The sequence below is a fragment of the Boleophthalmus pectinirostris genome, unplaced genomic scaffold, assembly GCF_026225935.1.
Source record: "Boleophthalmus pectinirostris isolate CB_2022bp ecotype Guang Dong unplaced genomic scaffold, ASM2622593v1 HiC_scaffold_18, whole genome shotgun sequence".
Taxonomy (NCBI): domain Eukaryota; kingdom Metazoa; phylum Chordata; class Actinopteri; order Gobiiformes; family Gobiidae; genus Boleophthalmus; species Boleophthalmus pectinirostris.
In genome coordinates this window covers 3861316-3889193 of record NW_026571133.1, presented here as the reverse complement: position 1 = coordinate 3889193, position 27878 = coordinate 3861316, and the positions used below count along the sequence as shown (strand labels likewise).

General features: G+C 40.1%; 1 protein-coding gene across 1 annotated transcript in view; it reads left to right on the top strand.

Moving 5' to 3' along the window:
* Positions 1 to 27878, top strand: part of LOC110165438 (ELKS/Rab6-interacting/CAST family member 1-like) — a 467498-nt gene that overhangs the window by 114391 nt on the left and 325229 nt on the right. Inside the window, exon 6 of the mRNA XM_055153860.1 lies at positions 27251 to 27501. Within this exon, the coding sequence (XP_055009835.1) occupies positions 27251 to 27501 (251 nt within the window). The remainder of the gene's footprint in view (positions 1 to 27250; positions 27502 to 27878) is intronic.

Genomic DNA, 27878 nt, shown 5'->3' with positions numbered 1-27878 from the left:
GAAATTCCGTACAATATGTGGATGGACACAGCTTTTATAAGTCTCGAGATATTAGTTCATACTTTAAAGTTGAGGAGGTTGCTGGGCACAAAGCTAAGATGAAATATCGATGACGAGAGCCATGGAATTATAGGTTACCATTCACAGCGAAGGGTACCTCCCGGTCTGGGAGTCCTCTGTTGACATATTTCCTGTGGTGAAACCTATAACATGCACAGTAGGTGAAGTTCAAGATAAGTACCCTTGATCGTGCACACTAAGTGCTCTAGATAGTCATGTGAACCGATCCGGTAAGAATCTATGAGCAGAATGTATCGAAGCACTTCACATGATGACACCAAGCAAGTAGAAACATGATCCTTCAGTCCGCTCTACTTTGGGCCATGTAAATGGAAGAAAATTAAGTCTACATACGACGTCGTATAGCAGCTTTAAAGGTTATCTACCCTTGATGTGAAATACCTCACCCTCTTTGGGAAGGCTTGTGAAGCTTCATTCGAGAATTATATTTTTTGCATACTTAAAAACTCTAAATGAAAAAGGACTTTCAATAAAAATTATTTTGTCCCATTTTTTACCATATTACATAACCGCATTCTCACGTAACAGTCTACTCTAATAATAATTACAGTTGAATCTAACAGGTCTGGGGCAGACAAACATAATACATAAGTGTGTTCGGGAAAAATATAAATCAGCTAAATATACCAACAGAATAATCTCACAATATACTCCGTACATCTGTGATTGATCTATACCTCGTATATTCATATTGCCTAAGGTTATTTTTTGGCCAGATTATGCATCTGCACTAAACTTTACTTTTCTAAACTCGCAATATTGAAACTTCGCCCTAAAAAATATGATACTTATCATAAAATCCTGTAGGAGAGTATCTATCCACGAGGTTATAATCTCTTTCATATCGATTAAATTATGATCGTTTCTGCAACAATGAGACCTATAAAGTTATGAAAAAACAAGGCGCATAAATTGAATATGTATTAGTCTATTATTTATTCAGTTGATATTCCGCTTGAATGCTGTTATTGAGTGTTCTAAATGTTGTGTAAAGCGAATGAAAAAACACAGATACCATCGGTCGTCTCCCGCACGGTTTCTGGACGTGACTCCTCCGTACTTGAGGAATCACCGGGGAGCGCCCGAAGACGCAAGGTAAGGCCCCGCCTGAGACTGGGCAAATGAACCAGGAATGACATATTGTAGACGAAAAGCGAACACATGACTCCTGGGTGGACTCTCAAGGACGCCCTAAGAGGAGGCTAGATGCCTCTAAAAGCGTGCAGTGTGTTTGCTGTGACGCACTCGGACATGGCTAGGAAGGCTTGGTCAACACGCGCAAAGTGAGAAGGCTCGAGTCAAAGCTCGGAGACACCAAACACTAGCGTCAACCAGAAGAGTTTTCTGGTCCGGATCTCGCAAAGTCTCTCCTTGCCTCTGCCCGCAAGGTGGTCCTTGCCCGGCAGGAAAGGTTCCTCAAGTCCCGTTGTCCTTGCTCCACCGACCAATGTATTCCGAGTCACATTTCCACGCCTGGGTGAGTTCTCCGTACTCAAGAAAAGTGCTCCAAACAATTCCGGCATCGGAATGCAGTCAGGAAGTCACAGGTATAGGAGGACCGTTTAAATTAATGTTTTGATTTTCCCGATTCTTTCTATTTAAACAGACACACCATACGTAAAATCGGGAGTAGAATAATACGATAGTCAGCCATAAACAGCCGCTGTGTGTATAATTTGGATCACTATCCTTGGTTTTGGAAACAAAATAACGAATGAAAGATCTGTGAGTTTTCTATGTTTTTTCGGTATTCCTTATGAGAATGGTTTATATTGCAAAATCGTAAGATGCGGTAATGATGTTTTACCATCCACATGACGCATTCGATCTGTATGCGATCATTCTTTTCCTGCTCTGAGCACAATCCAAGATCACACTCCAGGACAACATATCGATTTTAAGGATTAATACCGAAAACGGAGTAGCAATTCAAAAAAACCTGGCGCGGTAGTTTGATTTCACAGTGTTGGCACCCGCTGTTCTATTGACATAAAAGTTCGGATCCTTCATTCATAGATTACCTTTTCCAGAAACTGGTTTCGGTTAAGAGGTTTCTGGGTTCTGATATTGTCATATTTTAAGTTTTGGGATTCGCGGCTTAAATTAGGCCTTACAAATTCAAGATAAGTCTGTGCGGGAGCAATTGAGTCGTTTTGAGATGTTTCAACTAGAGTACGGAACGTCGACACAGAAGGTTGACTATCCAACAGCAACGAAGCACTCGACTTTAGCTGAAAGTGCTGCTTTAATTAATGGGTTAGGAGTGAGATTTGGATGTTAATGAAGTAGAATTAAAGTGAGACTAAATACCCAAACAACACAAACGCAAAAACACATTTCAAACAGAGCTGCTAAACAGAGCAGTGGCTGGAGGACTAAAGGGGAGAATGAGGGGTTAGGAGGGGAAGGGTGTGGGGGACTAAAGGGGAGAGTGAGGCGGGAGTGGGACTTAAAGGGAGAATGAGTTGGAGGAGGGGCGGTGTCTGGACATATGAGGACCAGTGTGATTGTTCTAACACAGACCTGAGCATTGTCCACCTCCTGGGCCACATTGGTTGACTGTGACCGCCTGTTTAAGCTCATTTGGAATTACAAAGTAAACAGATTTTATAATTTTACCTCATGCATAGACTAAAGCTGCATTGCTTTTATTTTAGGTGTTTTATAATACATTTTTATAAGGCAACCTCACTTTTCATTTAGTCATAACATAAACTCTTACCAGTCTGAGCAGCTTGCTAAAAACAATGCTATTTACTGCTGTTTATAAGAAACTATATTATCGGTAATTACACAAATGGCAGGTTCAACACAATAAATACATCAAATGTCAGACCCTACATCCTAACACAAAAGGTGCCACGAAGTAAAATGACCATGCCGGCGAATTTCAATTTTAATGAAAACAAACTCCGCCGCAACATAGACCTACACCTGAACGCCACTCGAACAGTTTAAACAAACAGACGGCAGACACAGGGCCTACGAGACACCTTAAATAGATGCCAGGCATACACAGTATTCATCACAAAAATGCCGACGAAAGAGTATATGGAAAAGTGCCACCTTGTTATCGTTTTTGTCATCATTGAGAGTTCAGCCCGATGATTCCAAGTGTTGTTATGTGTACCCTGGTCTATCCTCGACGCCACAGCATTGGATTCAATCGAATTTTTGCATTATATAAGATACTATATGCGCCTGTAAGGCGGTCATTTCTCATGACGGTTGTTGGGTGTTTATTGAGTTGTGTTTGTGGATTTTGTAGTCTAGTGTGTGTCGCATGTCATATATTGTCCACTGATCCTGGATTGAGTTTTGAGGCGGCGGTTCATATGCTTTGTCCTCGTGATCTTTTCTCGGCTTCTCCAGTAACCTATAGACGATAAATAATTTGTCCTAGTAACAATGCAAAAGGGAAACCCGAGGTCAGATAGTGTCCACATAACTGGACAGACAACCCATTCTGAGTTCAAACTATTTCCGCTTCTTCGAGACGCGTGAGAGTGCAAGAGACATACTAAAGTGAGAGATGAAGTGCGACTTGGTGGGTAGTCTTGGGCAATGGGACTCCAACATTAAGTGACCAAAACGAGCTCAAAAGGCGCACAATGAGACGGAATCTGCTTCGTACGCACGAGTTGGTGTATCGTCTGTCTTGTGGTGGTGATAACAATAACGTGGCTGCCGAAGCTGACTTCCCTTGTCGGTGAGGCTACGTTCTGGCAGCAGCCAGGCACTCGACGACCCTTCGCTTTGTTCCGATAGTGTCGATCCCTCCTTGCCACCCCGGAGTCTAGCTCTCACATGCTGTGTCTTGAGTTTCGCTTCAGTGTATCAAGAAGAGAAGCGTGTCGATTACGGCACGAGCTAATGTCCCGCTCTGTCGATTGGATTTCAGAGTCCGCGTCTAGTTATGTTGTCTCTCAGCCAGATTGTCGCACTGAGCAGTTTTGTTGTCACAAGTAGTGCTCTTATCAGCCTACACGATAGAGTGTATGTGCGACAAATATTTTATCTAAGTTGTTTGGGTTTCAGGTGTAGGTAAGTTTATTGTTTGTATCTGTTTTTGGGTGTGGTTGACTTGTTTTTTGTCCTTCTCAAATTCGAGTGTGCAACATCACTTTTCCCACTATCCACCATTTCTCTTCACCGTGCCACGTTGCTTGGTAACAAACGTAAAGAATGTATGATAACCCACATGCTTGAGACCTTTTTGTCGTGATAACGTTCTATTTTTGACTAAAAACATGGTAGAAAATACAAAATTACTAGATTTGTTATTTAATTCTGAGTCTCTTTAAGATGTTTCAAATAATAGAATATATTATTTTTATTTGTACTGCATTTTAATGGTAATAATATTGATAATTATGTGTGTGTGTGTCTGATTGGCTACACTGACGCTGTCAATCCGAGTTCTTGGTGTTCCTAAATCATGGGTTGTGTGGCTGGTTTGCAATGGTTAATTTGTCCACTAGAGGTCAGTGTTTTTCCGAGGCCTCCAGACACTCGAACCATTTGAGGCAATATTGCGACTTGAAGATGTCGAGGTGCTATCATCCAAAAGAGTCATTCACGAATTTAGTCACCATCTTCCCATACAGCTACAAAAAGTGAAACTTTTGGCTGCACTAGAAGAAAGCCTTGTCCCTTCGATGCTTTATCCGCAACAGCGGAACATGTTGTTTATGTGTTGGGCGGGATCCGCCGTTTGTTTAAGAGCGATGACTGGTCGCAAAAAGACAGAAACACTGACTGAATAAGCAACATTACGTTAGGTATCTATGGGTTTGGATTTTTTACAGCAATCCTATACAACGATTGTTGGTCCTCCTCTTTGCAGTGGGAAGGTGTTATATAAATTGAGAATATAGCCTGGTCGCAACTTCGTCTTATGAGGCATTGACTTAAATTCGTAAACCGAGGTTGGCGAGATCGGCGCTTCTTGCTTTGATGAATGAAACAAAAGCAGCAACTCCAGAATAATCCATAATCTGATATAATGAGACTGATCACCACTTAATAAGAGGCCGCATAATAGGGTATCACCTGACAAATAGTCAACAAACTCGCAGACTCCTAAATTGCCAGAATATTAATGACATAACTCTTCAAGTTGCGTTCTCTTGGAGCTGTTCCCATTTGGCATGATAACTACCAATTGGCCCAGACGTAATAGTCTCTAATAATATTATCTACAATATAATCCATATTGATACATTGACCTTGTTAGCTCTATGTAAGAGGTTTGTCTATTCGTGCTTTTCGTTATAAATAATCTCCAAAAATCGATAGAGTCCATTGTACCAAGTAGACATGTAGCGTGAGGGTTTTGTAGTGTCTCATCTCTGCATGGGTCGCACGAAGTGCTTGTCCTCTCGCCACAGGTACAAATATTTCTAATAACACTTCTCAATCCAAGCTACTTCTTCCTGCGCGCCTCACTTTTCTCTCTGAACCCTTAAAGCGTTTCCTCATATCGTCGTGCAGCCAGTATCTAGACAACACATAACCTTTCAGGACACTATACCCTTCTCGGACCACCCTTGCAAAATTGCTCGTTCAACTAATGACACACAGTTTCTGCATTTCTTTCCACTCCTCGCTTTTATACTTTCGTTCAAAATCGTCTCGCCGGTCCTACGCTTCCTTGTGTCTCACTTTTGGACTCTTCACCCTGTCTGTTGTTTGTCCTGGACGTGTGCACCTGGTCAGTCTCGTATTTTTTATCATCATACGCTGCTCCCGGCCCCTTTTGGCTATGCCATCATTTCCTGATGCCTGATTTCTAATCCCGCCACGCTAGGATGCTCAGAGCCCTGAATAACCTGGCACTCTTCTTGCAGACTACCGGTCACTTTGAGTCAAGACTCGCCCCATACATGAATCCCTTAACGCAGGTCTAGACCAGAACTAAATCAAACTTTCAACATTTAAGAGCCACAGACGTCTTCGAGCTGCTGCTGTTGTCGAGTCTGTTACACAACTTCTCTCCCGTCTTCCATTACACCACACATAAATAATGCGTTCGTCTTAACCCCTTTATGTCTCGCCGTTTCACAATATCACACATTTTTATCATTCCATCAAATTTCAGATTTTGGACATGGAAATAGGAAACATATGGACAACTTTTACACATGTGACTCATAATTTCACCCAAAAACTGCCAGTTCTGCAGTTTATTAACAGTTTAACGATTGAAATATAAAGTCGTATTTTGAAAGATCAGAATTTTTGCTTCTATTTAAACAGTAATATTGATTTGTTATTTAAAAAAAAAGGTTCTGTGTGATTATGTGATTCTTATGATTCTGTTCTGTTATCGTGTTTTCTTAGAGGTTAAAGCTACACTGTGTAACTTTCCTGAATCCGTTTGTCATTCGTTCTTGTGGGGGTTTTTTTCTAAATAAAACCAAAAATAAGAAAATAATAATGAAGAAAAAAACAACTTTTTCTTCATTATTTGTCTCCAAAACTAAAATGAAAAAGCGGATAATGATGATTTTTTTCAGTTTTCGATTTTGTGTTTAAATGAATAATGGAAAAAACGGATAACGGACTGAATCAGGACTAAACCAGGACTAAACCGTTTTCAGTTCTGGTCTGGTCCTGGTCTGGTCCCAGCTTCAGTCCTTGTCTCAGTCTCGGTCTGGTGCCGGTCTCAGTCCTGATCTCAGTCCTAGTCCTGTTCCTGGTCTCAGTTCTAGTCTTAGTTCTGGTCTTAGTTCTGGTCTCAGTTCTGGTCTCTGTCCCGGTCTCTGTCCCGGTCTCTGTCCTGGTCTTAGTCCCGGTCTCTGTCCTGGTCTTAGTCCCGGTCTCAGTCCTAGTCCTGTTCCCGGATCTCAGTACTGGTCTCAGTCCCGGTCTCAGTACTGGTCCTTGTCCCATACTCAGTCTTGGTCTAGTCCCGGTCAAAGTCCTGGTCTCAGTTCAGGTCTGGTTTTGATCTGGTCTGGTCCCGGACCTGGTTTAGTCCTGGCTCAGTCCTGGTTCAGTCCGGCATCTTAGTTTAAGTCACGAAAACGGGAAACGTCCTTTATCCATTTTTTTCAGTTTGGTTTTGGAGACAAATAATGAAGAAAATTATTGTTTTTTCATTTTCTTATTTTGTTTTATCTTTGTAGATGTTTTATCGGTAAAAATGAGCTCGACAGACTTACATTCCTGCTGTAAGTCGGGTCACCTTTCCACAGATCCGACCTGTAACTTGACCTGTTTGTGTCACGTGCTCGTCTCCATGGAGACAGATAAACGTAATGTTGTAAGTAGACGAGCAAGTGGGGTACTGGAAAAGTTACATCGTGTACTTTCTAAATAAATGATTGCGAATGTAACTAAAATATTAAAAAGAAGTCTGTGGCATATTTTTGTCCAAATCCTGGGGCTTTCTCTCTCGCGCAGAAGGGCCGTCCGCTGTGGTTGGTGTGACTGGTGTTTGTGTGTTTTTCCTGTGATTTGAGCCTCTCCTCTGACGCTCTCTGGAATCAGGAAGTGCTCCGGGGTCACTGGGGTCAGCTCCTCTCACATGCACCAAGCAGCAGCAGCCGAAGGAAAATACTCACTTGGACTTGGACCGTGTCAACATACTCAGTGTTGTACGTCAGGATTTGGGTTAGGCCGGGCGTACACTGTGCGATTTTTGACCCTTTTTGAGCCGATTTTTCGCTCGTGCGACTGTTTTGGGGATCGGGCCGATTTTGGCTTCATCGTGTGTCGTGCTTTGTGTAGTTTACATGGGGTAAAGAAAACCGATTAATGACTCACGACCAGCTCCCGATCGACATTCGTAGGTCGCAAGAAAATCAAACTTGTTTGAAATCCAGTCGCCTCTCGTGAGGGTTTTGCTCTGTTGAAGTTGTTCCACGAACCGATTTGCCAGAATCTGGCAGACTGCGCATGCGCGGACACAGAAGTGGCTCAGCATTGTGTCTCCGCACATCTGTGGTTTTCTAATTCCGTGGTTTTCTTCTTCGTGGTTTTCCGTGGTTTTCCGGAACAACAACTTTGACAACTCCGGTCGTTATGTGAACGTACAGTGTGAGCAGGCAAGTCGCATCCGAGCATCGGTTCGTTCAGTGTGAGAACATGATTCGTGAGCTGTGAACTGTTAAACCCTGTGATTTGGTCGTACAGTTTAAGCTGGGGCTGAGTGACACGACCGAAAATATCGCACAGTGTACGAACGGCATTAAGAACAGGGCTTCTCAAACTGTGGCGCGCGTCCCACTGGTGGAGATGGACTTTTCTTTTTGTTTTGTACATGCATATACCGTATTTTCAGGATTATAAGGCGCAATATCAATAATGTTGAATTCTCTTGTCTATTTTCATACATAAGGAGCGAAACAAACAGACGACACTTGAGACCGATCCCTTAGTCCAGGCGTCCACGATCCATCGGCAAATAGTGGCGTAATTTGCCCGGCGTCGCCTCTCTGTCTTTGTGAATGTGGATTGTGAATGTAGGTGGATCATTTAAGTTTGTTTTTTTTATTTCCTACGAGGAGGACTTGAATATACACTGAGTAATAATGTGTTTAATGCAGCTTTGCGCACATTTGTTTACGTTTTACAGAAATGAAATTTAAAACCACATGACTCATTTGCATAAACTATAAGCGCTGGAAAAAACAGCTCGCTCCTTGTGTGCTGATGCGGTTCAGCTTCTGTCGGACTAAAGGACACGACTCTGCGAGGCTCCCGACTCCAGTAGCCATAATGCTCTGACAGTCCATCAAGAGGTGCGACTTTGTCGTTTACCAAAATCGTACTAAAACATTTTGACAGATTTTTGAGCTTTGTGTTCCATATAAAACCGGTTCGACATACATACATAAGGTCAATTTTTGAGAAAATGAAAGGATTTTAAGTGTGTCTTATATTTTGAAAAATATGGTACTATAATACCAATAACAACATTTAATAACAACATTTAACAGAAAAAAAAAATTAACAGAAAAAAACAATTTAATAGAAAAAAAAAATTAAAAGAAAAAAAACTATTTAAAAGAAAAAAACAACAATTAACAGAAAAAACTACATTTAACAGAAAAAACTAAATTAAAAAAAAATATATATTTATTAATTTCATTTCATTAGAGTTATGTTCATTATGTTCAGTGTCCATTTAGCTATTTACACATAAGTACAAGCATGTGTAGTATATAATAATAATATTATTATATACATAATATTATATACAGATTATGATTATAATATGTATCATACACATTATATACATACGTACATACACATCCATTTATACACACACATACACCCACAAATATACACACACGTACAGATCCGTTGTCTACGTTCATTTACATTGTATGTTCATAACAATACCCCTTATGTACATACGTGTGTTGATGCATGCACACACACACACACCCACCCTTATACACACATGCATGCGTACACACATATACACATGCACATATATACACATACATACAGACATATATCCTTACACATACATCTATTTCACTAAGAAAAAATCATTTAACAGAAAAAAACAACAACAACAATTTAAAAGAAAAAAAACGACAGTAAAGTGCAACTTTGACATCCCCGGACACGTCACCATGGAAATAGAAATAGAAATAGAAATAAAAAACTGTATCGAAACATTCTCCTTAGTGACAGATCCATTTATATGACACTGTGAAAGATTATAGTCAAATAAACAACATTTCCATGGAAATACGCAGGAGAAGCGCTCTCCAGGCCAAACACGAGTCAGGGTTGTGGAGCTCACGCACAGTCAGGACACAGGTTTTTCAGTGCCTTAAACCAAACCACAAAAACAAACAAACCCCTATTAGCTTAACTTTCAGTCTGTTTTTGTGGCTAAAAAGTTACATAGTGTGGCTTTAGCATAAAATGACACAACAACAGAACAACATTTTAACAGACAGCAAAGATGACCAAACTTATAATGTAGAAACTTACTGCGATAAAGTAAAAAGCTGTCAAAAAATCCAAAGCACTCTGCTGGAATTAGAATAAAAGAATAAAATATGAATAAAAATAAAAATAAAAATGAAAAAAAAAAAAAAAGGTGACATGGGACAAACAAATAAAGGTGAGTTGTTGTACAGTTGTAGGGAGTATTATCTGTTACATAAAGTTGAGTTGTTGTACAGTTGTAGGGAGTATTATCTATTACATAAGGGCGAGATGTTCTACAGTTGTAGGGAGTATTATCTGTTACATAAAGATGAGTTGTTGTACAGTTGTAGGGAGTATTACCTCTTACATAAAGTTGAGTTATTGTACAGTTGTAGGGAGTATTATCTATTACATGAATATGAGTTGTTGTACACTTGTAGGGAGTATTATCCGTTACATGAGAGTGAGTTGTTGTACACTTGTAGGGAGTATTATCCGTTACATCAGGGTGAGTTGTTGTACAGTTGTAGGGAGTATTATCTGTTACATAAAGGTGAGTTGTTGTACAGTTGTAGGGAGTATTATCTGTTACATAAGTTTGTATTATTGTACAGTTGTAGGGAGTATTATCTCTTATATAAATGAGAGTTGTTGTACAGTTGTAGGGAGTATTATCTATCACATCAAGGTGAGTTGTACAGTTGTAGGGAGTATTATCTGTCACATCAAGGGGAGTTGTACAGTTGTAGGGAGTATTATCTGTTCCATAAGGGTGAGTTGTTGTACAGTTGTAGGGAGTATTATCTTTTACAAAAGGGTGAGTTGATGTACAGTTGTAGGGAGTATTATCTGTTAGATGAGGATGAGTTGTTGTACAGTTGAAGGGAGTATTATCTGTTAGATGAGGGTGAGTTGTTGTACAGTTGTAGGGAGTATTATCTGTTACATAAGATTGAATTATTGTACAGTTGTAGGGAGTATTATCTGTTACATAAGATTGAATTATTGTACAGTTGTAGGGAGTATTATCTGTTACATAAGATTGAATTATTGTACAGTTGTAGGGAGTATTATCTGTTACATAAGATTGAATTATTGTACAGTTGTAGGGACTATTAACTGTTACATGAGGGTGAGTTGTAGTACACTTGTAGGGAGTATTATCTGTTACATAAATGTGTTGTACGGTTGTGGGGAGCATTATCCTTCACATGATGGTGAGTGTTGCGCAGTTGTAGGGAGTATTATCTGTTACATAAAGCTGAGTTATTAGTGTCCCAAAAAAAACAAAACAAAACAAAACAGCTAATCTCAAATATTCTAAACACCATCTCCCTCAGCGCACCAGAGGAAAAACTATTTTGACATTTGACCCATTTTCTGCTTAAAATCCTTCGTTTTCCCTTCTTTACTTTCTTGACCTTATCTCACTGTTGTTATTTCTTCCGAGTGACTTCCTGTTGAAGCCCCGCCCCCTTCCCGTCTCCTCCGCTCCTCTTGTGGTCTGGCATTTCTCCGCTCCACATTCCAGCTGAGAGGGAGGGACCGGCCTCCTTGAATTCTTCATGCGTAACCTTTCAAAACACTGGCCCATGACTCCCCCACCGGTCATTTAAAGGCGCACTGTGCGGCTTTTCCCTCTTGCTCGTCACCATGGAGATGTTCCGTAGCGTGACTTTAAACATTTGCATCTAGAATTCATTCATTACGGGTGTTTCTATTGCTCAAAAATACAATAAATCCGTCTTAACTTGCTTGTCTTTCTCGTGATATAAAGGTTTCATCTGTACTGGCGAACATTCTAGACAAAGCAATGACGTTTCCATGGAGACCCAACACTAGAAATGTTACGGAATGCACCTTTAACTCCTTAGCAAATGATAAATATGCTGTAGAAGAAAGCTGACTGCAAACCGCTAACCTTGTAGTTTTTGTGCACGGGATTCTTGTATTATTTTTGCAGTTTATATTTCAATTTTCTCTTTATTTGCGATCGCTTCTGGACATGTTTAGAATATGAACTTTGAAAGAATGTACTGTATATTTCGTACAATAAGTCGCACCAGCCAAAAAATGCATAATGAAGAAAAAAAAAACAATTTACTTTATAAAATCAGAGACCAGGAACCGACATTTCATCTTAAAAGTTGAGTTCTAGTAATAACAATTAGTTGGGAGGGAAATTGTGAAATATCATAATGATTGTGCACTTCTGGAAAAGTTTTTGATTTTTGGTAAGGTGTTAGGTTTTTAGGCTTTTCACAAAACGACCCGTTGTGAAAAGAGAAAAGGTTGTATTCCACCTTCCTTTTGTCTTTAATAGTTGTATAACGGCACTTTTTCTACTTGACTTGACAAAAGGAATGTGATTTTAAGGTCATTTTCATGCCAGATTTACTGTAATTGTCACTTTTTGCTTGAAAAATGTTCCATATCTCTGAAATGAAATAACATACTGTATAAAGATCATTCAGGCGTCTAAACCCACATGTTCACTCTTAAAGAATAATACTGAACATGTTCCCATCATTCTAGTGTGAAAAATATAGTTTTGCAAAAGCCTTTACCAGAAACTGTCTATTTCTGAAATCAAGTCAAATAAGGTGCAGAAATTGTTTACTCAAGCAAGTAATATTTAAATGTGACAGTTTATTTTCGTTAAATATGACTATAATACTAAATATTACATAAAAATTGACTAAAAATTAGAAGAATGTGTCAGAATGGGATTCTTTGTATCAAATAAAGTAGAAAAATTGCTTTATACAACAATTTAAGACTAAAGGAGATATAACCTTTTCTTGTTTTTGGCAGGGGTTGTTTTGGAATTTCATGTATATCGGCCACTAGGGGGCGCCCCAACTTGTATCCAGGGATTTTTTAAAAACCTTAGGCCCAAACCGAACACCCTGCCAAAAATCTAAAACTTTTCCAGAAGTGCACGATTTTCATGAACTCCCCCCTGGCTAAATAGAAGAGAGAACAACAGACTGTTAACGTCACATATGAACAGTTCTTCAGATAAACTATAAAATAAACAACAGAACAAGTTTACCAAACTCTCCATCTCAATCCACATCACTAAATCCATTCAATTCTTCATCCTCGGTGTCACTTCTGAGCAACTCCACGACCTCCGGAGGTAAACAGAGCGCCGCTATGTGCGATCAAAACTGCACATAGGCTTAGGGAGTGTGCAATTATTAATAGAATATAAGAATGCAAAGAGTTTAGATTTAAAGGTCCGACTGGTGCATCACTCGTGGTCATACTTGGTCTTGTATTTATTTTGTTCTGTTGTGGTGTTTATGTGGTGCTTTGTGTTGTGTTGTCCTGTTTTTTGATAAAGCATGTGATGCCCTGTCCCAAGACAAATTTGAGACAAAAAATGATTATCTTTTCTTATCTTCCTCTTCTGTGTCGCTGTCGTCAGACTCAGCATCAGTTCCAGTTAGAATTATTCCGGCCTTTCTGAATCCCGACAGGATGGTTTCGGTTGTAAATTTATCATTTTCAGTGTTACAGAAGAAATGGTGCGATCGACTGACATGATACAGACAGGACAGAGGCTCTTTCTGCAGGAGACATGCGCAGTAGAGTGAAGTGACAGTGGTACAGGAGGAACAGGAGCAGCAGATACTGACACACAAGACTAGAACCTCTCGAAGCATCAGTGTCACACCTGAGTATAAGTCACAGGAAACACCCAAACCATGAAAAAAAGTATGTATTTACAGTCCAAAAAATACTGTAACTTAAAGGTTGTATAGAGGATTTTCCAAGGAACGAGAAATCCAGCGACTGTTTGTCCTTTTTCAAATGTTGCGCATGTGTGAAACCACCCCCCCTCCCCTACAGCTCCTACGTAGAAACGCCTCCTCCCGCCTCCTCTTTACGCCAGAAACAGGTTTGTTTACAGCTGGTGCTGCACATGACTTGTAAACAACTAACTACAGTGTTGGTTAGGCAAGACGGAGAAGTGAGGAGCGGGGGGAGCGGGTGTGCGGACATTTCGTTCGCGGACGAGAAGTGAGGAGCAGGGAGAAGAGCGGAGCGGGGAGAGGAGAGGAGAGGGGAGCGGTACCCGGAGAAGTGAGGAGGAGGGGGAAGAGCAGATCGGGCAGCGGGGAGAGGAGCAGGAAAGGGGTGCAGAGAAGGTTGCGCGGAGATTCCGTGCGAATGAACTAGCTACAACACGCAGCAGCAAGCGGACTCTTTCTTTGCCTTGAAAATTACGTTTTCAGACATAGGATATCGCTTTCGTGTCCTGAAAAACGTTTGTCTAGCTCTTGGAAATAAAGTACGTTTTCATAATAAGCAGAAGTTTCCTGTCCAGGAGTAATTTGTGGACCAGTGGTTCAGTCTTTAGACCCTGCGTCTGCTTCAGTCGCGCCATCGCTGGAATGAATCTTCAAGAATCACCTTAGTTTGGCTTCCGCTGCTTTTCCCCTTGTCTTCTTCTTTCAGCAACCTCAAAAACGGACTTTCTTTTGCGGCGAACTGCTCCTGGATTCTTGTCGCCATTGCAACAAACTTTGTGCGAACTGCGAGGAAGATATAGGTCAAAAAAAGCCGCTAAGAACTGTTGCGTTGGTGGAGTAAACAGCGTCTGTGCGTCTTGCGTCTGTGGACTGCGTGACAGTCGTACGTAAACCACGTACCGGCAGCGCGCAGGCAAGTCAGTTACACTAGAAACGTAGGGAGTTTGATTGACAGCCTGTCAGCTCACAGATAACGAGGCAGTGTCGTTATCTATTGGCAAATGTTTAGCCCCACCACGTCCAGAGTTGATGAATTTTTATTCTCTTTTTTTTGGTCATCATAATTACAAGGCTACTGCACCTCTATAATGCTATCATTGACAACAATTGACAACTTGAAACAAAAAAAAATCCTCCATACAACCTTTAATATTGTCCCCTAGTCAGGCTGGCGCTATCTAGTGCCGCCACTCAATTTAATTTCTCTCCAGTGACTAGATCAGGAATCAGAATACACTAGACGCCAATCAGCGAAGAGCCAGGCATTCTGCATTGGCAACGAGGATTTAAAGATGGAATGAAGAGAATGTTTGGTGAAATTTATCAAGGGGAAAGATGTTATTGCCCTTTTTCCTACAGGATTTGGGAAAAGCTTAATATACCAGTTAGCACCGTTAGCGGCGCATTACACACGTCACAACCAAACAGCAGCGATTGGTTAAATTAAAAAAGTACCCGCCTACTGTCGAGCGAACGAATCTTAACGCTGCGAGGTCAGACGGATTCTGTGAAGTGAAACCGTCTGATGAATCAGGCTAATTGTCTCCTACAATAATCAAATCACTCAATCAAAATCACAATACATATTAATAAAAAAAAACTAACAAAAACAAACAAACAAACAAAAAAACTTCAGTAATCATTTTAAAAAGAGACGAGTGCAGATAAAATCCTTTGTCATATGCACAGTCACACTTGGGCTTAAAAGTCTGGGAGTTATAATTCAATTTATTTATAATATTCATCTTAAAATAATAATAAGCCATAGCAAGTAAACATTTTAAATAAAACCAGGAGTATTAACATTTAAGCAAAGATTTACGTCTGAAATGTTCCGCAGTGGAGTTACAAATGCATTTTCTGAGCAATAAAAACACATGTGATTGAATAAATGCCAGATGGATATGGTTAATGCCACACTGTGGAACATTACAGGCAAAACAATAACAGATCTTCATAGATACAAGCAGGTGGAGGACCATAGTGCATTTTTAACTTCAAAACTAAAAAGTAGAATCTCAAGCATTTCAAAAGATGTTTACGGAGCTCTGAAGTTCAGGGTTTAATATCAGGTTTTTATATAAGATCCCATAGAGACAGGAGATGTGGTTTTCGTCGAGGTCGTTATATTACCTAATTAATTGCTCTGTGTTTGATTTGCTAATAGCGTTTAATCTCTCGGCGTTAGATTCTACTGCGGTGAGCGTTTCTGTCGGTGGAGCTTTTCTGAGCGAGGGCATTGATTTCTCTCAGACTGGAGTCATTTTAAGTGATTGGTTTGTACAAGCATTCTCTTAATCTACCTCAGTAAGGATTATTTTAAATTTCAGAGTTTGCGCTTGGTGTCAGTAAAGGTATCTGTAAGCATAAAATAAATACAGTCATAATGTTTCAGGTTAATGTCCTGTCTGTCAGTGATAGGCCAAGTTCAAAATGTTTAGAGGGGTTAAAGGCCCTTCATTGTCGCTTGCGGGTGTAACTGGCCCTTATTTGACAGATCCCAGATGTTAAAGTTGGTCTGGCTTCTTCCAATGTTCTGTAACTATTTTGTGAAATGTTTGGTCGAGAGATGAACGTTCGATTACATTTTCTTAATCGATCGTTGGGAGAATGAATGATATTTGATTAATTATTAATGTTTTTGTATTAAAATTATCATCATTATTATTATTACTATTACTAATCTGAATAAATAAATTAAACTTTACAACATATAAACCATCACCACATCAACTCGTTTGACATTATAATGTGTTTAATGCAGCTTTGACACATTTGTTTACGTTTTACAAAAACAAAACTTAAAACCACATGGCTCATTTGCATAAACTATAAGCTCTGAAAAAAACCCAGTTCTTTCCTTGTGTGGTTCAGCTTCTGTCAGACTAAAAGACACGACTCAGTGGAATATGAGTGACAGAAGGATGTTGATGCTGATGATGATGATGGTGGGTCTGTTCAAGTTTAGTGCAGCTCTTTATTTAACATCATTTCACTCACTGTATTTATGTTGGTCACTTTATTTATTTTGGCTTCTGTTGCTTCCGTTACTTCTTCAACTTTATGTTGCAGCAACCGGGATACTGCGTTTACATGCACCATGACGAAACCGGGATACTCAAAAAACCCGATCATACCCGGGACACTGATGTGCTGTAAACACATTTACTGAGGGGAACAGTGTCTCCAAGGAGCCAGAGCCCAAACGTGGGACTGTGAGGCCGCAGCTCTAGTGTTTGCACTGTCAGACGCAGCCTCGTCTCCTTAAGCACAGTAACCTAAACTCGGTTTGTCGATTGACGAAATTCTTAAGGATCCATTATCGATTAGTCGGCTTATCATGCCCATATCTAGTTTGATCTATAATACTCGTTTCATCGATACTATATTTGCAGATACTGATGTTTAGGGTTTAATATCCATGGTAGGGATGGGCATGATTATTCAATTAATCGATAATTGATCATTAAGAATTTCATGGATTACGTTCATTTTAATCGACAAACCAAATGTAGGTTGCTGTGTGTAGTGTGACCAAACAGGTGTGTACATGTGTCTCTGCATCAGAAGGAGCGAGACACAAACAGTGGGTCAGTCTGCAACGTACCGAAGCACAAATGTGTATTTCCAATCCAATCCACTTTATTTATATAGCACATTTCACAAACAAACTGTTTCCAAAGTGCTGCACAAATACATAAAAAATAACAACAATAAGATGATAAAGTAAATTACTAAAATAATACTAGTCTTAAAGTAATAAAACTAGTAAAATAATATAAAACCAGTAAAATAAAAATAAAACTATATCATAGAATAGAAATAAATAAACCAATAAATAAATTAAATCAGTAAAACCAATAAAAAACACATAAAAATAAATAAAAGACACAGAGGACCACACAACTCACACGGTGTTAAAAGCCAGAGAATAAAAGTGGGTCTTCAGACGAGATTTAAAACTCTCCACTATTTAACGATAACTTGTACAAGAAATTCCACACTTTCCGTTGCGTTCGGGACAAGTGTGAGTCCATGTGCACAGTGTATAAAGCAGCACATATGTTTCTGTGTCCAGTGGGAAAAAGTTTTACCAGGTGAGAGTCGCTCAATGTCGATGACGAGTCCCCACCTCCCTCCCCCCGTACGGTGTCCTGGTTCTGACAAACACAAATCTGGTCACACTAACCTGTATTCACCTGAGTCATGTCTTTTAATCCAACAGAAATTGAACCACATCAGCGACACAAGAGCAGTTTTTTTTTCTTCAATTAGTTTATGCAAATTAGTGATGTGGTTTTAAGTTTCGTTTCTGTGAGAGTTGCACAAAACTGAATTAAACACATTATAATGTCAAACGGGCTGATGTGGCTCTAGAGTCGTTACGGTTTATATGTCATAAAGTTGAATTTATTTATGCAGATTAGTAGTGCAGATAGTAATAATAATGATGATCATTTAAAATAAAAATGATTAATCGATAATCAATCGTTAATTCTTCCGACGATCAATTAAGAAAATTTTATCGAATGCCCATCCCTAATCCATGGTGATGTCCACAAATTTATCATAAAGGTGCACTTTGTAACTTTTTGGTTGGGGGTCTGTCACCTTCTTGTTCCTATGGAAATATCACTACACTGCCTGAAATGTTCCACAGTGTGACATTAAGCAGCTCTACTTTACATTTATTCAATTACAGGTGGTTTTATAGCTTAAAAATACCTAGAAAAACAACATTCTGACTGTGAACGAGGTCGCCTCTCCGCAGATCTGACCTATAACTTGATCGGGGTTGGTCTCCCGTGAATATAAACCGATATATTGTTACTTAAAGCTGTATTGCGCAACTTTTCTGGCAGACAGTCCGTCACCGGCTTGTCTTTCATGGAGATGTTTTTGCTTTGCTTAGAATTTTCCACTGTAGAGATTAAACCCTTCTGTCTAAAGGAACTATAGTCAACATTACAAGTCAGATCTGTGGAGAGGCGACCCTATTCAGAGAGATTTATTGTATTTTTGAGCAATAGAAACACGTGTAAGGACTAAATGCTAGATGAATGTGTTTAATGTCACACCACGGAACATTCCAGGCAAAGCAATAACATCTCCATGGAGACAAGCAGGTGACAGACCCTCCACCAGAAAAGCTGCGCAATGCACCTTTAACACAAACGCTGATGTATGATTTTCAGTGCTGCATATACAGTAGATTCTCTTATAGACCCAGAGGAGTGTGTCTGGAGAATGCATTATTTTATTGAACTGTTTCCAAATAGTTTGCATAGCTCAAATGAACACAATTTCCCAACAAGTGCGAAGGGAAAAGGCTCTGTTTCATTGACTTTGTGTTTTCTCTGAGGCACTGCTGTAAATGTCAGCAGCAGCTTTGTGTGAGCTCCCATTGTATGAGTCAGCACAAGCGCTCTCCCACTCAGACAAACTCACCCACAAAGAGAAAGAGACGGGACGACAGCATCCACTACATGTATTTCAGATTGGACACACTGGTAGTTTAAAAGTCCTGCATTACTCAGAACTCTGGACTCTTGTGAGCTTTTTTTTTATTGAATATTTTTTGGTGCAAGCCGCATAGTTATAGCCATATTCATCAGCTGGTTTCACTTTGTGGAAACTGTCTGACCTCGCGGCATTAAAGGTTGTATGGAGGATTCTTTTTTTTGTTTCATATTGTCAATAAAAGTTTAAAATACCCTTACAGAAATGCAGCAGCCTTGTAATTATGTTGATTAAAGAAAAAAGAATGAAAATCCGTCATCTGTGGACACAGTGAGGGCAGATAAACATCAGCCAATAGAAAACAAGGCTACCTCATTTTCTATTGGCTGTAAGGTTGTCAAACTCCCTGCCTTTCTAGTGTAACTGATGCGCAGGGATTATGTGGTTTATGCAGCAGTTCTCAGAGGCTTTTTTAAATTGTAGTTTCCTCACAGTTCGCGCAAAGTTTGTTGAGATGGTGGACGAAAATCCACGACCAGTTCACCACAAACAAAAGTCCGTTTTTGAGGTCGCTGAAAGAAGAAGAGAAGGAGAAATGGAGCAAAGCCAAACTGAGGTGATTCTTGGAGATCTCTTCCAGCGACGGCGCGAATGAAGCAGACAAAGAGTCTAAAAACTGACGCGTCGGTCGCTGAATTATTTCTAGACGGGTCACTTCAGCAGTAATTCTGAACACGCGCTGGCTGTAAACAAGCGTGATTTCTAGAGTAAAGAGGCGGGAGGAGATGTTTCTACTGAGGGAGCTGTGGAAGAGGAAGGTGGTGTCACGCATTCACAACATTTGAAAAAGGATTGTTGCTGTATTTCTTTTCCCTTTAAAAAATCCTCTATACAACCTTTAAGATTCATTTGCTCGATAGTAGGTGGGTACTTTTTTTATTGAACCAATCACTGCTATTTGGTCGTGACGTATGTAATGCGTCAAATCCCGTAGGAACAAGGGCAACAACGTCTTTCCTCTTGATAAAATTCACCAAACATTCTCTTTATTCCAGCTTTAAATCCTCGATCTTGGGAATCGGTCTACAACTTTCGGGATTCTTGCAAACGGCCTAGTGTATTTTGATTCCGGACGTGGTCGCTGGAGAGAAATTAAATTGAGCGGAGGCACTAGGTGGCACCAGCCTGGCTACCCTGTCCCAGCAGATTTATCCAAAACCAGTGATTTGTCCCAGTTTTATACAAGAAACGTATGTAAACTAAGATTAAACCAGGACTACATCAACTCTACACCAGAACTAAAACAGGACTATCACCATTTTAAAGTAAATTTAAAGTAAAATGACAGTAAAGTTACAGTGCAGATGCAGTCATACACACTGTCTCCTCATTTATGATTCATAATATTGCCCATAAAAATTAAAAATCCTATAAAAGATAGTCATCCATTTGAAATATGGAGAACCATTTGTCCATGAATAAATCTGTCTTCATTTGTAACCTTGCAGTTGTTTGCTCCATAAGATGCACATCCTTTATTTTACTTTTCCACTGGGTACTATATTTTTCTTTTATATTCTTTTATATTTACCTCCGCCAACGAGGTTATGTTTTCGCTGGTGTTTGTTTGTTTGTTAGCAACATAACTCAAAAAGTTATGGACCGATTTTGATGAAATTTTCAGGATTTGTTGGAAATGTGAAAAGGAAGAACTGGTTTCATTTTGGGGGTGATCCGGAAGAAATCCTGGATTCTGGATCACTTTGAAATTTTAGTTAACATTGTGGTAAATGGGGCCAAAAATTTTATTTCTCAATATCTCGGTTAATTATTGACCAAACCCCATGAAATCCTCTTTTATATTCCAAAGGCTGATCCGGATCTGATCCAGAAGACTGATTTTATCGCAATTTATATAAAAAATGGGGGTAGTCCTTGGCGGAGGTCTGCGCTCTCTGAGTGCTTTTCTAGTTCTTTTTTTTTGTAAAATTACAAAAAAGTGCAACTTATAGTCTTTATACATGTACTTATACATGTTTTTTTCTTCTGCATTGCGCATTTTTAGGCTGGAGCGACTTATAGTCCAAAAAATCTGGTAAAAGTGGAGGGCAGTGGCTTGAGCTAGGAGATCGTTATAATTTTTTTTGGCAATTATGAGTAAAATTTTCAGCAAGTAAAAAGTACTATTCGCTATTTGCTCTTGTGTTATTTGTGAAAATTCCCAACAGCACAACAGTTGGCTCTAATATAATTTTGACCTCCAAACAGTTTTCAGTTTCGCCTTGCACATCCTTCAAAAATGTTGCCAGTTTGGGACAGTCCCAGAATATACACGTCTCCAACACTCACTAGAAAATGAGGCTTTACGTCCAGAATTCCTGACTGTTCCTTTAAGAGATTGGTAGTTTAAGGGCTATTCAAATGATTCTGAGGTGTAAAAACTTGGAACATTTCTTCCTGTATTACCACATGACAAGGTGGAACAGTGGGTTTTTGGTTTGAGTGAAGAACTGAGCCTCAATCTGCAGGGTTTGTGTTTTAAAAATGTGCGAATGAAACAAAACACAACTCCAGGTCTGTTTGTGACGAGGAAACAACATTATAACAGCTCAGAAAATAGCATAATACAGCCCCTTTAAAGGTTGTATAGAGGATTTTCCAAGGAACGAGAAATCCAGCGACTGTTTGTCCTTTTTCAAATGTTGCGCATGCGTGAAACCACCCCCCCTCCCCTACAGCTCCTACGTAGAAACACCTCCTCCCTCCTCCTCCTTACGCCAGAAACAGGTTTGTTTACAGCCGGTGCTGCACATGACTTGTAAACAACTAACTACAGTGTTGGTTAGGCAAGACGGAGAAGTGAGGAGCAGGGGGGAAGAGCGGATCGGGCAGCGGGGAGAGGAGAGGAGAGGGGTGCAGAGAAGAGTGCGCGGAGATTCAGTGTGAATGAACTAGCTACAACACGCAGCAGCAAGCGGACTCTTTCTTTGCCTTGAAAATTACGTTTTCAGACATAGGATATCGCTTTCGTGTCCTGAAAAACGTTTGTCTGGCTCTTGGAAATAAAGTACGTTTTCATAATAAGCAGAAGTTTCCTGTCCAGGAGTAATTTGTGGACCAGTGCGTCAGTCTTTAGACCCTGCGTCTGCTTCAGTCGCGCCATCGCTGGAATGAATCTATAAGAATCACCTTAGTTTGGCTTCGCTGCTTTTCCTCTTGTCTTCTTCTTTCAGCAATCTCAAAAACGGACTTTCTTTTGCGGCGAACTGCTCCTGGATTCTTGTCGCCATTGCAACAAACTTTGTGCGAACTGCGAGGAAGATATAGGTCAAAAAAAGCCGCTAAGAACTGTTGCGTTGGTGGAGTAAACAGCGTCTGTGCGTCTTGCGTCTGTGGACTGCGTGACAGTCGTACGTAAACCACGTAGCGGCGGCGCAGGCAAGTCAGTTACACTAGAAACGTAGGGAGTTTGATTGACAGCCTGTCAGCTCACAGATAACGAGGCAGTGTCGTTATCTATTGGCAAATGTTTAGCCCCACCACGTCCAGAGTTGATGAATTTTTATTCTCTTTTTTTTGGTCATCATAATTACAAGGCTACTGCACCTCTATAATCTATCACTGACAACTTGAAACAAAAAAAAAACAAAAAAATCCTCCATACAACCTTTAAGTATAATTAAGTGACTCTGATTAAACATATTATATTTATTTAAAACGATTTAAGAGTATAAGTGTTTTTTTTCCTCCCTGCCTTTAGTCATCTGTGTTGTTGACCTGTTATTTCTGGGTATATTTAGCACATTTTCAAAGCCCGGAGGCCACATAGACAGTTCTGAGTCAGTCTCGTCCTCCCAGACTTCATTACACAAGGAGCAAATACACAACCACACAGAACACGTCACTCTGCCGCAGCCTGTGTCAATGCGAACAGGCAGCGCTTCTCAAACCGGGGTGCACGTCCCGCTGGTCACACGCGGGAGAGTCTAATGTGTTTTTATCACAGACACCAGCAGAAACAAGTGCTGCTCACAACATTTACAAGGGCTCATGTGTTGTTTTCTTATCACAAACTTACCTGGAGTTTTGTTTTGTTTCATTCACACAAACCCTGCAGATTTAGGCTGAGTTCTTCCCTCAAACTGAAAACACTCTGTTCCACCTTCTGATGTCATGTGGTAATACAGGAAAAAATGCTCCACTGTGTTTTTTAAGATGACCAGTGACCAAAAGTAGTACATTTTTACAGCTAATTTTGAAGTTGTCTTGACTTTAAGGTGCTTTGTGTCACTTTTCTAGTGGAAGGTCCATTAAATGCTTTCCTCCATGGAGATGCTATTGCTTTGTCAGAAATGTTTCACAGTATGGCATTAAACCAGGCATGTTCAAACTACGGCCCGTGGGCCAAATGAGGCCCTCAGACAAATTTTTCTTGGCCCTCAGGCTTCCAGGTGAATTGGCCCAAATTACCTTGCATCATTTAAAAATTAACTTCTTACTGCAAGGTTTTTGGAAAATCTACCCTGATAAAGTGAATATTTAATATTTAGTGTGTGGTTTTAAGGATCTTAGCATGAGCCAGTGTTTATTCATGCTATTCGTGTTAAACATGCACAATTTTCCATTATTCACTATACTGAGCACCAGTCTCCAGCCCTCGATCAGCCCTCTGCTTGATCTTTGTTTAGATATGTGGCCCTTGATGAAAAAAGTTTGGACACCCCTGCATTAAACCTTTCTGTCTTCATGGAGACAAGGTTCCCACGGTCATGGAAATCCTGGGAAAGACATGGAAATTCAGTATCTCTTGGCGTTCTGTTAAGTTCTCATTAGGTTATTATGATCCAGAGGTCTGCGCTCTGCAGACCAGCACCTTCTGGTTGACCCCAGGACCAGGCTGAGGACCAGAGGAGACAGGACCACTGCACTTTGCACATTAGAACTGCACAAACACTGGAGCACTTTAAATCCTTGGTCAAAACGCACCTTTTCTCCCTGGCATTTGTCCAGAGTTAGGAGGAGACACCTTGGCACCTTGCTGTTATTTTATGTATATACTATTGTTGTTGCTTTGTTATGTTTTATTTCATTGTTCAGCACTTTGGTAAGCTTTGGCTGTTTTAAATGTGCTATACAAATAAATTTGATTTGATTTGATTTGATTATTTACGAACGTATGCACGTTTTGTTTAAAAGAGACGACAATAAATGCACTGACAGTTTTTTGAATGTTAAAAAACTATAAAACCAAACCATAAGGTGAGAAAAAAGGGTTAACATTTCATATTTAGCCCTAAACGTAGGAGTAGGGGTGTGCAAAATATCAAAATATCAATATATGTTATCATTTAATGTGATGATACTGTATTGATATCGTGGGCTGCTGTATCGATATATCGCCAAGAGTATTTTTTGGTATATTTAACTAAATAATTTTGTTTCAGCACTACAGTTTTGTTTGTTTAGAGAATGGAAGTTTGTTTATAAGACACATTTGACATTTTCACTGTTTTGATGATTAAAATGTTTGTGTTTCATATGAACTTTACACAAGACTTTTAGTCAAATTGCACTTTTTAAATGTTTCTGCTCACCCTTTTATACTGCGCATCTTTAGTGCAACTACAAGAAAAAGAGTTTGCAGATTTTGACGGTGGCCTATAATGACTCTTTGAGAATATTACTGAAAGTGCGGAGGTTCTGTAGCGCCAGTGAAAGGTTTGTAAATTGTGGCGTGAGGCCTGCGTCGTCACAAGTGAGATGTTGTATTTATTAATTTATTTGTAGAGCCATGAATCTGAGCCATCGAATCATTGAAGCTCTAGTGTGTTTGTGATTCACCTCTGAGCTGTGGAGACACTGCCGCTCTTGTCTGTAAACATTATAACATGAACTGTATTTAACTTTTTTTATTCTTACTGTTTTTTTTTTTAACACTATGAACCAGATATTACGTGTTCTTAATAAAGGTTGAATTGAACTGAATTAGTATCACAGCCAGGATTTAGCCTTGATTTTACTAAACCGTATCGAATCCATTTGAAATATATCGTATTGAATCGAGATATGTATCGCATCGCGGTCTGTGTATCGAGGTATGTAACTTCTTAATGATACTCAGCCCAACCTAAAATTACCGTATTTTCCGAGCTATTAGACGCGCTCTTAAGCCTCTAACCTAGGGATGGGCATTCGATGAAATTTTCTTAATCGATCGTCGAGAAGAATTAACGATTATCGATTAATTATTAACGTTTTTATATTAAAATGATCATCATTATTATTACTATCTGCACTACTAATCTGCATAAATAAATTCAACTTTACGACATATAAACCGTAACGACTCTAGAGCCACATCAGCCCGTTTGACATTATAATGTGTTTAATTCAGTTTTGTTCAAATCTCACAGAAACAAAACTTAAAACCGCATCACTAATTTGCATAAACTAAGCGAAGATAAAACTACAGCTCTTGTGTCGCTGATGCGGTTCAATTTCTGTCAGATTAAAAGACACGACTCAGGTGAATACAGGTTAGTGTGACCAGATTTGTGTTTGTCAAAACCAGGACACCGTACGGGGGGAGGGGGGTGGGGACTCGTCATCGACATTGAGCGACTCTCACCTGGTAAAACTTTTTCCCACTGGACACAGAAACATATGTGCTGCTTTATACACTGTGCACATGGACTCACACTTGTCCCGAACGCAACGGAAAGTGTGGAATTTCTTGTACAAATCATCGTTAAATACACATTTGTGCTTCAGTACGTTACAGACTGACCCACTGTTTGTGTCTCGCTCCTTCTGATGCAGAGAGACACATGTACACACCTGTTTGGTCACACTACACACAGCAACCTACATTCGGTTTGTCGATTAAAATTAACGTAATCGATGAAATTCTTAATGATCAATTATCGATTAATCGATTAATCATGCCCATCCCTACTCTAACCGCATCAAAAAACGACTACGCGCCCCATAATTCAGAGCGTCCTATACACGAATCCACTAGAGTGTCCCAGCATGACTTCAGTAAACTACAAAAGCCGCACCACCCGCAGCGCACGCAAACACACACGGAGCAGACAGCGACCGCGCAGCGAAAAACACCCACAGACACACTCATCACTCCACGCCGACGAGGAACGGAACGGAGGAACGAACCGAAAAAAGCGAGTGCAATGTGCCACTTCTAGACACGACTGAACAACTGAGTCACTGCGAACACGCCAACAATCCGTTGGTCCCAGACAGCACCTCCCTACACGCCACAACTGAACAAAGCCCAGAGTCACTGTGAACGAACAAACAAACAAAACCACTGACCCATCCAACTGTTGTGTTTCATTTAAAGTCCAGTGCGGTTTATTTGTGAAAAAAGTTTGAAAATAGACCATTTAATGACAGTGCGTCTTATAATCCAGAGCGCCTAATAGCCTGTAAAATACGTTATGCTCAATTCTACACATGTAGGTGCCGTAAAGTCATGGAAAATTCACTTTAGGTCATGAAAAACGTCATGGGAAAATTGGTCAGTTGAAAAAGTGAGAAAAACCAGACCAAATTACAGGTCACCTCTTACAAGCGACTCTGCTCACAGCCAGAACACCTGTTTTTCTTGGTATTTTTGAGCTTTAAAACCACCTATAATTGAATAAATTTAAAGTAGAGCAGTTTAATGTCACACTGTGGGACATTCCAGGCAGAGGGATAGCATATCTATAGAAACAAGGAGATGATGAACCCGAAAGCAAAAAGTTACATAGTGCAGTTTTAACATAAATTTTCCAAGCCTTATGAAAGCCATTAAAACTCACTTAAACCTACGCCAAATCACCATTTTGAGTCACTTCATTGTCCTGGATCTGTGGCCCTCGTCTCAGTCTGCAGCTTTTAGTGAAAAATGTTTGGACACCCCTTGTTTTACCCCATGGAGACAGGATATTTAACTCTCTGCAGGGGTTAAACTTAAATAATTACAGCTCTGTTTTGTTAATTTAACGTCCCCAAAATGACACTGTTTATCCTCTTTATCTCCACAGCATCTCCAGTGCACCATCCAGGCTCTTCAGGACGAGCTCCGGATCCAGCGAGACCTCAACCAGCTTTTCCAGGGCGACTACTCGGAGCCCGGTCGCCTCGGTAACCCTCTGCCGCAGGAAATGACGGAGGAGAACTTCCTGCGTCTGCACAGCGAGTACGAGCGGCAGGCCAAAGAGCTGTACCTGCTCCGCAAAACTCTGGAGGAGATGGAGCTGAGGATAGACACGCAGAAGCACACGCTGACGGCCAGGTAATGCTCTCTCCATGGAGACGTTAGTACTTTGCGTGGGATGTTACACAGTATGGCATTAAAGTCCATGGGAAGAATGAAGAGACACCACCGGGCCAAGTTACAGAACTGAGAAGTACACCGTGTATTTCAAGATTTTTGCACAATAAGACACTTGTTGTTAAATAAATGAAATATAAATGTTTAATGCCATACTACAGAACATTCAAGTCTACACAATAAGAAAATGTTTTAGAACACCCTAATTCACAGGTGTCAAACATCCGGCCTGGGGGCCAGATCCGGCCCTCCAAGACCTTTAATCTGGCCCTCGGCTGATTTTCTACTCAAATATTTTAATTATATTTTCTATTAAAATATTGGTAATTTTCTGTGGT